The sequence below is a fragment of the Plasmodium knowlesi genome (genome assembly GCF_000006355.2).
Source record: "Plasmodium knowlesi strain H genome assembly, chromosome: 12".
NCBI classification, from domain to species: domain Eukaryota; phylum Apicomplexa; class Aconoidasida; order Haemosporida; family Plasmodiidae; genus Plasmodium; species Plasmodium knowlesi.
In genome coordinates this window covers 1,966,437-1,977,763 of record NC_011913.2, presented here as the reverse complement: position 1 = coordinate 1,977,763, position 11,327 = coordinate 1,966,437, and the positions used below count along the sequence as shown (strand labels likewise).

The 11,327-nt window shown below is 36.9% G+C and overlaps 2 protein-coding genes and 2 non-coding genes across 4 annotated transcripts; 1 reads left to right on the top strand and 3 right to left on the bottom strand.

The window, feature by feature from the left end:
- Positions 1–155: 155 nt before the first annotated feature.
- PKNH_1244400 (ribosomal protein L20, mitochondrial, putative) lies at positions 156–750 on the bottom strand (the record flags this gene model as incomplete). Its single annotated transcript, XM_002260456.1, has 2 exons — positions 156–374; positions 604–750. The coding sequence occupies 2 exons, from the start codon at positions 748–750 to the stop codon at positions 156–158; spliced, it is 366 nt and encodes a 121-aa protein (XP_002260492.1).
- Positions 751–1,833: 1,083 nt separating this feature from the next.
- On the bottom strand, positions 1,834–3,654 carry PKNH_1244300 (translocation protein SEC62, putative; the record flags this gene model as incomplete). The annotated part of the gene is made up of 3 exons (XM_002260455.1): positions 1,834–1,938; positions 2,234–3,244; positions 3,640–3,654. The coding sequence occupies 3 exons, from the start codon at positions 3,652–3,654 to the stop codon at positions 1,834–1,836; spliced, it is 1,131 nt and encodes a 376-aa protein (XP_002260491.1).
- Positions 3,655–6,799: 3,145 nt separating this feature from the next.
- PKNH_1244200 lies at positions 6,800–6,889 on the bottom strand. Its single transcript has one exon. It is a non-coding gene; the product is annotated as a tRNA-Sec (tRNA).
- Positions 6,890–8,335: 1,446 nt separating this feature from the next.
- On the top strand, positions 8,336–8,409 carry PKNH_1244100. The gene has a single exon. It is a non-coding gene; the product is annotated as a tRNA-Met (tRNA).
- The last annotated feature ends 2,918 nt before the right edge of the window (positions 8,410–11,327 follow it).

Genomic DNA, 11,327 nt, shown 5'->3' with positions numbered 1-11,327 from the left:
TTGATACTACAACTATTTTGAATGATCCATCCACACCAATCCCTGCGCTGTAATAACTTTATTTATTTTATTTCCCACGATTTCACACTTTTCTGAACGTTAACGGAACATTCCGAAGGAGCATCCTACTGAGAGGTTACTTAAACGTGTTCCATTCATAACTGTGAGATATCTCTAAACTTAAGCTTCCTCTGAAAAAAAACATACTTCGATTCGTCCACTAGAGATTTGAAACTTATAGGCTCCGTGTAGCACAAACTACTCAAGCTCTTCCTATTTAGCATGATGTTGTTGTTAAGAAGACTGTTCATAAAGTGGGCGTATGTGAAGTTCCACTCCCTGCAGGCCCTGTTTATGGTGGCTACCCAGTGTACCTGAAGTGGGGGCGAATCGATCATGTGAGGAGGTGGGTATCAATCAAGTGAAGCGATATGGAAGAACTTCTCTTGACAGAATGGAAATGGACTCAGGGATGCTCTACACGTATTCCCATCTACGTAGGTGTGCACACACTGAATGGGAAGCGGGTGCGTATTTAAGGGAATGTCCCCTTGTAACACTCTTCGTCCTTGGCACATCTCCATTTCATGCACCTCGACGTACCCGCAGTCTCCTATACCGTTGGCGTCTCATAATATACGAATGCAGCAGAGCCTTCATGGCCCTGCTCCTCGCAATTTTAAAACATCCCTTGCTCCTCCCTCGAAACCCTTTCGCAACTTGAAAAACAACTTCCCTCGGCAGTTTCATCGTATCCAATTTAGTTTTCCCTTTTTTTCCTTTTTTTTTTTTTTTTCTTTCTGAATTAAATATATCGATACAACTGCGCAATAATGTTTTCCTGATGCTCTGCCTTCGCTCCTATACTTGGACATGAGGTGAAGTTTGCTAATGTTTTGAATTCCCTTACTGTTCCATGAATTACGTAGGGGGGTTCTCCTTAATCATTTTTGTTTTTCCTTTTTTTAAACAAATTTGCACTTTTTTTTTTTTTTTTTTTAAACACTCACAATTGTGCTGTTCCTTACAGAAGCAAGCAACCCTTGTGACGACCATGTGATGTTACCCATATGGGTTGAATGTAAATTCGCATTTAAGCAAAAATCCTTTTATGCACATCATGCCGTTCACTTCATATTTGCACTTCCCCTTCGTGAGCCATTCCGAAAAGGGTAAAAAAAAACATGTAGTGTAAAGATACGCGTAAAAAGAAGATACCCCCCACAGGGTACCATTATCATCTCCCGTAAGATGCTGATACGATTAAAACTTAATCATATGTTTTTTATGAACCTTTAAAAATTGATTAAAAAAAAATAAATAAAATAACACAAATGCCATCAAAAGAAAAAGTAGATATAATTTTTTCCTTTTCCCGTATAATACATTTTAAAATACAAAAAATTAACATTTATAAGAACTCCTCATGGAATAATGTAAAAGGAATAAAATGACAGTAAAGGTGCAGTTTACACAACGTGCAAGGGGATTAAAAGGGGATATACACAATAACACTGCTGAAAAAAAAGAGATGAATAGAAACACTTAAGGCGAAACGGTTACAACAAAATGTACCGAAATGAAACAAATATAAAATCAGTTTAATTCATAATAGGGGGGGAAAAATACTACTTGGTAAAATTGTTTATGAAAAATGCTTTAAAAAAAATTGTTCTTGGTGAGAGGCTCGAGGGACTGCTGACGCCTGCGCGCAGGTAGTACACACATGCACACTGGACTACACGTCAGATAAATTGAGACCAATAACAATATCGACACCATGGACCGATGCGAACATGTTCACCCTTTCCTGTCTCCCTCCATCCTACATGCCTATTTGTCCTTCTTCCCAAAGCAAGCTTCCTTGTGTGCTTCGTCCAAAACTTCCTTGGTAACCCGTGAGCACTTTTTCTTGTAGCACTCTGATTTAATAACTTTCTATAAAGGGGAAAAAGAAAAAATAGAATAAAAAAATTATGGGTGCACCAAACCAACACGGGGGGTAATAAAAAATGCATCCAGAAATGTATCAAGCAGGGAGAAATTTCGTTAATCAGACAGAGGGACGGACGAAATTCTCTTTTGCATTAATCCGCTACTGGGGGTACGCAGTGAAAAGGCAAACACAACAACAACACAACAATCAACACAACCACAACACAACAACAACAACACAACAACAACACAACAACCAACAAACAACGTATCGAACGTGGTGACCAGCGCGCCGTACCTCCATGCACTCGCACTTGAGGAAACACTTTCGCACGAGATCCTCGAACGTCTGGAAGCCGCACCCCTTCAAGCAGTCGTAGTTCTCCTCGTTCTCATCATACACCACGCCGTCATCCTGGAACTCAATTTCGAATGTCGCCTTGGAGTCCAAAGACTTATAAATAGACACATTCTCCGGAGATGCAGCCAACTTCTTATTACCCCATTCTATAATATCAATAAACGACTGTGTAGCAAAATTACTAATGTCAGATATGGAATGCGTTTTTCCTAATTGATGTATACCGATGGCTAACAAAACAGCTGTAAACATTCTTGCAATGACGAAAACCCATGAGTCGTTTCTGTAATACCAATCATTAACTGGAGTAAATGATTCGATAATGCTACATTCTTCATCAAACAAATTGGGAAATAACCAATAATCTACTCCAAAGAACCAGAAGAAAATAAAAAGAAATAATCTGACAAATACAATTACAGACATTAAGGATACGAACACCACAGATAAATGCCACAAGGCCAATTTTAATTTCAGGGGCCAAATAGGAAACATACAACAAATTAAGACTACCGATATCAACGTAATTAACATTAAATATTGTAACTTTTTATTTCTTTCATGAACTAGGATATAAAAACTTGTCCTATCAAAATTTTGTTTCGAAGACATTATTAATCTTCTTGGCCATTTCGGTCTCCTATACATTCCATTTTCGTCGACCTCGCTTATGCCCTTAATTGGCTTATACTGTGCTTTATATATAAATCCCTTCTGTATAAGCGTATCTGCAAATTCTTCTATATCTTTCAAATCTTCTAGGGTTCTATTTTGAAGTAGAACTGGGAACTTTTTCTTTAACATGTCCCTTTTCGTATACAGGAAATGTACAAATTCGTCTCCACGGAAATATTCCACTGCTCTTTTTCCAACTTCCACAGCGCCTTTCACCTTTACTCCTCCATTGAATGCGCACGTCAACAGTGCGTGTATCTCTGGATCTAAATCCTGCAAAATGTAACGTGAGGGAAGGGCACATACAGATAAACCGTCAGAAGGGGTCTTACACAGCCATCTTCGGCTACTTATAGACGGTCGACTCCTCCGTTTTCATTTAACTCCAGCCACTTTTCTTTTCTCTCTCCATCATAAATCAAAAAATGCGTCATTCGGTGAAAATACGAAACAAAAAAAAAAAAAAAAAAAAATGGTTAATTACGTCCAACACATAGTCATAATCCCTGACAACATGGTGCTACCTATTATAGAAGCACTAATCGGCACGCCTGGTTACACATCCAGGAAGTATACATATGTATACACTCATACGTAAAACCGTATGCACAACGATAATGTGGCAAAACGGCACGCCAACTGGTGTGTCTAAAAACTCGCAACCTTACCTCTGATCTGCTCATTTTGACCTATGTTTGTAGCAATTAAAAAAACATTAATCGAAGGGAAAATAACGTATGGAAAAAAAAAAGGGAGGAAGAATATATGTTTCCCTACTACTTTAAGAAATGCATATGCAGTATTATCATCATATATTCTGCTCTTCTATTATGGTCTATGCATCCATAACGTGGCAGTTCCTCTGTGTGCGGCTGCGTCTGTGTATGTAGGGTTCCTTCCTCCACTCGTAGTACTTCTCAATACGTTTTCGCTAGTGCTACCTTCCGTTATTCTTTTCCTACTTTCCCGTTTGTGCTGTTTACTCCTTATAACAGCCCCTTTCCTATCACTATTTCGCCTTTTTTTTTTTTTCTCAATTTTGTGCACCTAACTGTACTCTCTGTAATATATCCTCGCACGGCTATGGATTTAAATATTTGCGCCTATGCATTGGGGGGGTATGTGAATATACCATTTATGCATACGTCAATTATTTTGCCTTACTGCATTGCCGTGCTTTTAATTATCCCTTCATATGGCATCCTTATTTTGCATCCTTACTTTGAATCCTTACTCTTTGTATATCCTTTTTTTTTTCTTTTTTTTGCATCCTTAATTTGTATCCTAATTTTTCCTTCTTTGTTTGATTTTCCCCCCCTCGGTAATTCATGTGTTAATGTGTTCGCGTTCTGGAATCACTTGCTGACTTTTCCTCTACTTTTGACATTCTTTTGCCCGCTGAAGATTGCCATCTCATATCACACCCTTTGTTTTACCGTTCACGTTGCTTTATCAAATATAGTTTTTTTTTTTTTAGAGGGGGGCATTAAAATGGCTGTGTTTTCCGTGTCGCGTTTGGCATGCCGCACTTGCCCACCGCATTTCGCGCTCCATGCATTGCCGCTTCATCGTTCCTTACATATTGCGCAAATTCACTTTCTATTTTTTTTTATGCATATGGATATTTTCATATTTTTAATCACTTTTTAAAAATTGGAAAAAATTTCATTCCCACGCGGTATTCTTCGTAAAGCACATGGCAGTGAATTTGGTCATATTTATCCATTATCTTGAAAAAAAAAAAAAAAAAAAAAAGAATTCCATTCGTGCATCCCCCCTTCCATTTATTTTCAACCTCTTACACGCTTAGATCCTATTTATGCCGTAGCCAGTTGTTTCTTAAACCTTTACCCGGCTGTAGGTCAATTTTCGGGGCACATATCGCAGACATCAAACCCCAACCAGGAAATCGTTCATTTGCGCTGATTTCCCCTCCACATTACCATTTTTGGATAAACGCACACTTGTAGAGGAAAAAAAGAAAAAAGAAAAAGCGAAAGTTCAATGAACCTTTTGGCGCAATTTAAATAGGCACATACAATGCGTCTGTATACAGCACATAATTGCAACCCCTCAGTCAATCCAGGAAGTATATATTTTTCACAGTTTGTTCATCGAGGGATACAATTCATTGAACAAATTGGCCAAAGGGAAACTACTTTTTATGCACACCATTAGATCAACAAATGGGAGAATGTATGATAAGTTCTCAACAAAAATGTATGGATTCGTTCAAAATTTACGGGACTGGACAAAGGGCCTAGGCGACCAAGGTGGGCCTACCCATCTGTGCACACGTCCGTACGCACTTAATCTACCAGGATATATACACAAAATATATCCCCAACCCCCGTAACTCATAAATGAAAAAAGGTCACTTGCAATTGGCGAGAGGCATCCCAAATGGGCAGTGCGTCTAACAAGTCGCACATTCCCCTCTCCGTCGCCACGTAGAGTAAAGCGCTGTTTCGAAATGGTGCAAAAAGAACCAAAAGAGAAAAATAAATTATGAACACATAATAACACGTGTGTGTGCACACTAGGAACATTGAAAAAAAAAATGTAGGTCAACGGAAAAAGAGAAAGTCACCTAAACCATCCTTCACATTTGGCAATATAAAACAATTGAATTCTTTCCCAAATCGAAATACTTATGGTTTGTTCAGAAAAGTAAAAGGCCCTTTTTTAAGGATACCTTTTTTTTTATGTGCCCTCTCCTGCATATATGATGTTTCTCCTTCGCATGTAAACAAGTTTGCTCTACATTTTAAAGAACAAAAAGGTAACCATCACCACCACCCACACTTCTGTAACGCTCTAGTTCTGCACAGTAGTAGCCATGCGAATGTTCACCACTGCGTAAAAATGTTAAGATCCTATAGCTCGCCATACACGCGTGGGGTGCACAACTCCAAGATGTACAGTTTGGCAATCCAACCATTTTGGAAAAGTAAGAAATGCAATTACGTTGCACGTCTTTCCATATAACACTTACAACTTATCCCCTTTAATCTACACACAGAAACAAAAAAATATATAAGGTAAAGAAGGTTCCCTGTCAATAAGCATAATTTTACATATATCCAAATTTACAATGATGCGCATGAATTAAACATTTTATCATGTCACAAGATAAGCCTTCCACAGTTTATACTCTTTTAATTTTTTTTAAGAAAAGAAAAAGCAAAGAGAAGATATACTGTAGCGACCAACTTTGGCGTAAAATCACTACCGTCAAACAAGGGACTTCTCAATCTTAAATGTGACGAAAATATTAACATAAAAAATGTGTGCCTATTTGGCCACCTTATTCTGTGTGTATATTTCTCTTATCACACATTTGCATAGCTATCGGTTTTTGTCCCCTTTGCCTGAATTGCATAAGCGGGGTTCCTCCTATATGTTGATGAGCTCCATTTGCACACTTCATCATTTGACGACTATTAAATGGGATTCCTATCCCCTTCTTACCGCATTGTTCCTTTTTCAATGCCACTTCGTCCCAATTGCCTAAATTTTTTTCCAGCATCATTTTCCCTTTCAAAAACAGAAAAAGCAACATTATTTTTTTTTCATCCTTGGAATAGTTTTATTTTATTTCTATAGAGATTGAGGTTTGCCTTTTTTTTTTTTGGTTCGTAAAATAATGTTTACTTTCTTCTTTTTGGATTTTCCCAAACTTATAAAGCTAATTTATTATTCACATCAAAATTCTTATGATGAATTAATTTGAACTTATTTTTTCACAAAATGGACTCATTATATTACTCTGATAAAACACAGATAGGTTTTTTTCTCATTCCACTTCCACTTGCGTGCGCTTTTCAACGCACCGAAGGAGGAATCGAACCTCTGCGCAGAAATTCTACGCCAAATGATTTGAAGTCATACTTAGCAACCATGCTAACTCATCGGTGCAATTTTTTCCCTTCGAATAAAGCGACATATAGTTAACTCGGTTTCACTAAACATGGCTACACTTGCCTGTCCCAACTGCGCACTGCCCCCTGCGCTTGGTCCATGCAATGAGCATTTTTATGTACACTCTACATATGCTTATTTATGCCGCGCTTTCCCCCTTGCAAAAAAGGGGATATATCAAAGTCAACATTAAATTTAACATTAAATTCAACACCAAAGTCATCATCCAAGTCAATGTCAAAGCCAATGGCAAAGTCATTGTCAATATTAAAGACAATCAAAATGTTATTTGAAAAAGAGGCTATGTTGTTTTACCATTGCTTGGCACGCCTTTTTATCATGCCACATGTCTGCGTTCTTCCTTTTTTGTAAGGTAAAACACATTTGCCGTACCATTTTGACGCAAAAATAAAGAATCCTCCGCCGCAAGGATTAAATGACTGTCCGTTCCCTATAAAAATATTCTTCACTAAAAGAGGACAACGTTTTATGCGTTCAAAAATGCCTGTATACACATTCACCGCTTCGTTTAATGGAGAGAAAATTGCGAAATGCACTTTCCTTTCTTTTACTTTCTTTGAAGAGAAAAAACTTCGTTATGCATCACAATTTGAGCCTTTTGCCAGTATGCCCCCTATAGCGTGTGTACCATTTTCTCCAACAAAAAATAGTTACCCTTAATGAAAAAAGGAAGAACAAAATTAACTGCTATGTTTTCTCTACCAATTCTTTGACTTTTCACAAAGTAAAATATTCGTAAAAAAAAGGAAAAAAAATATAGCGCCATTATACAGTTAAGCATATCATCCGCACGTTGAGGTAGCACGGAAATAAGGATTACTCAATAGAGGAAAATAAATTGAACCTAATTCTGCAAAGTGGGCTGACTAAATGATAAGCATTAATCAGGTTAATCGTATAAAAGCCTTTCACGGGGAGAGAAAATTATGCCTTTCTGATTATCATATGGAGGAGTGCTATCCGCCAGAGGAAACCATTCAAGGGAAAGTCACTAACAGTTCGCGATCTCCAAATGTCCCCTTTTTATTTCCAAAAAAAAGAGCGCCCAAAAAGTTAATAAAAAAAAAAAATTCATAAGTTACACAAATAAACCGTTCTTTCGTGTGATATCAAGCAAAAATGCCTTTCATATATTTGTTAAATTAGAATATTCGTAAAAAAGGGAAAAAAAAATATATACATGACCATATATATGTATATATATCCATCCCAAGCTGTAAGACCACAAGGAAATGATTAATTATTTACTTAAGTCAAAAATTTTGCTTTTTAGAAAAATTTATATTCAATTCACCCCAATCGGCATATTCGCAAAAAGTTTTTTTTTTTTTTTTTTTGCAAAAATAATTTTTCTTCTTACCCATTTCGCATATATATCTTGGAAGGAGTAGTATGCTCTTCATTGTGCATTATTTTATCTAAGGGTAATTGGCGCAGTCGGTTAGCGCGCGGGTCTCATAATCCCGAGGTCGTGAGTTCGAGCCTCACATTACCCAAACGGGCTAAGCTCTGATCCCCACAAAGCTTAGCCGGCACAATCTTGCGGGTGCTAAGATGGTTCGCCATCTCTGCGCTCCAAGTTTTTTTTATTTTTTTAATAAATAATTTTATAATATTTCTTACGTATGGAATGTTCCATTTTATGTTTACTTTTCCGGAAGTAACAGTAGTTTAAGTTTCAATAAAGTTACGAACAGTGAGGGGGGTAAAAAAAAAGAAAGAAAGTACTTTTTTTCTTTTTTTTTGAAATTAAAATCGGTGCTTAGTCATCCACTCAAGCGTATACACACGCACCGTTTCTTACATATTACCAGAAATTTAATTACTCAATTTTTATTTTCACTTCGTAATGGAAGCATATGCGGTGTAAAAAATTTCGATCCATCTATTGAAATTATGTTGTGCCTACTAGGTTTAATTCAGCTTTTCTCGCATTTAATTTAAATGAAAGTGCCCCCATCTGTGTTAAGATCCTCTTTTGTGTATGCTCATATGACCTTCGCGCTATCGTCAGAAAATAGCAAAATTTTTAGAGCATTCCCCTTCTCCTTATATTCTTTTTTTCATTCTCATCTTCCCCTTTGTTTTTGTTCTTTTTTTGTTCTTTTTTTTTTTTTTTCCGCAAATTTGTGTGCAACACGAAGTAGTTTATTTGAATATTCCAACTGTATATAATGTTCGCGGAAGAGTCTTATCCTTAAGGGGCCCTTTTTCTCTTACTTTTACAAAGCTTGCTAAATATCATAGTCTGAGTAGGAAAAATAACCTTTCTCTTCGCACAAGGACTGCATTCATTTTAAATTTCTGACGAAGGGAAATTTTGGAACATTTTGAAATGTGTATTCCGGAAGCATCATGTAGGAATATGCAGTTCCTCTTTCTGCTTCCACGCTTAAGTGTGTATGCGAGTTATTAAAGAAACAAAATAAATTAAGCAGTAGGTAATGTTTTGGAGCCATTATGATGCCTTCTTTTTTGGGAGATTTTCTATTTCTTTCTTATTTTACAACTGTAACGTTAAGTGGAGGGACAATAAAAGGGGGTTAAAGATGTGTACCAATGTGTCGCAACAAAAGTGGGGGAAATAACGAGGGGGAATATGGCCTTAAAATGGAATTCCCATGTTGATGGAAAGAAAAGGAAGTGAAATGTGTTCATACCGTTGTAGTTATACGTATTTACTACCCCCCCCCCCAAAAAAGTTAAACAGATTTGAAAGAATAATTATCCGCTCCCGTGTGTATGTACATGCTTTCTAAGCGCACGCCGCGTATACGAGCAGTTTCGGAATCAGCAACTGGGGCGTAGACAACGTGCCCTACCATGGAAAACATGTCACATTCGCATGACGGAATAAACAATTATATAACTTTAATGTAGGGCCCCTGCAAATTGGGATGCACATCGTCGAATAACAACAATTCATAATTCTTAGCGGCAGAAAAAAAAAAAAAAAAAAAATTCACACGTATGGGTTAATTTAATTAAAGGCAAGTTAAAAATATCAACATGCAACGGTAATTATCTGCCGCATGTACAATGCATTAAAGGAATATTAAAAAAGCTGAAAATGTTTCCCCCCCACATTCGCCTTACCATTGTTATTTGAAAAAAGCCTCTTGTGTATGCCCCTCACATACAGCAAGACAACGCCTACGCGGAACATTATCTTTTAATTCGCCAAATGAGGAAATATGCAAAATACTGTACTTTCATATTAATGCCTAAAAGAGGGACCCTCCTACAAGTGTGGTGATATGGAAAAATTTTGGCAACATGCTGTACCAACCCCACTGAACATATCAAGAGCAGTTACATGAAAATTTAACCAATTGAGTGAATGGAAGCAACGGGGGCATGGGTTTTGATCCATACTAAAAGGAATGATGGTTTTAGTAAGCCCCGTTCACGACAGGTGTTGTGTGTCTGCATGTGAACTAGCACATGTCTACCTAACTTTCCATCTTTATGTGTATTCCCAATGACATTCGTGTATCTACATGCGCTGCTTAACCCAATTGCTTGAGGCCTTTAAATTAGTAGAAATTTCCAAGTGAAACTAGTGTGCTACATTCTCGGCTGCGCACATAATTAAATTCTTTTAACAAAGCGGAACAAGGGAGAGAAAAAAAAAAGAAGGTTTGGAATTTTCCTTCATAGGGAAAATTAAAACTTGCACGCAAATCGGGAGGCTATTTCAATATTTACAAATGTAAATTTCCAGTGGTAAAAACTGTTTTTTTTTCTTTTTTGAATTCGTCTTTTTTTTTTTTTTTTTTTTGCTTCATTTGTCAGAGTTCATCGTTTCCAAGTTTTAGTAACACTTGCACACCAATATAAGCATTGCATTGTATTTCCTCGAACATTTCCAGTGGAGTTCCATTTATATATTTTATTTTATTTTTTTTTTTTTCAAAAAAGGAAAATGCATAAAACAGCACAACATGATTAACTTGCACACATAGATGCCACTTTTTACCTTTCCGTTTTGTTTTTTTACATATATGCAGTATTTTTTTTTTTTTCCTATTTCACTCTTCTCATTTTTTGTTGTCACCCCCTGCAATTTTACAACGTAACATTCAGAAGCGTACATTTATCCAAAATGGCCATGTGTAGCCTTCAATCTTTAGCATGTTTCTACAAGAAGGAATTTAGAAAGGTACGTCCAAGTGGAATTTTACCTCCGCAAACAATCCTGCATATGTATATGCATAAATGCACATGTTAAAAAATGACAGCCATTTTTCTTCATACGTTTTGACGATAAAAAATAGGCTTACATATGCATTACACGCAATATACTACCCTGCACTGTTATTTTTTACCACTCCTCTGGAATTCACCACGCTGTGATGCATTCCGCTATTTCCCCCACTTAAATTCTGTTTATTTCACTTTTTCTATGCGTAAA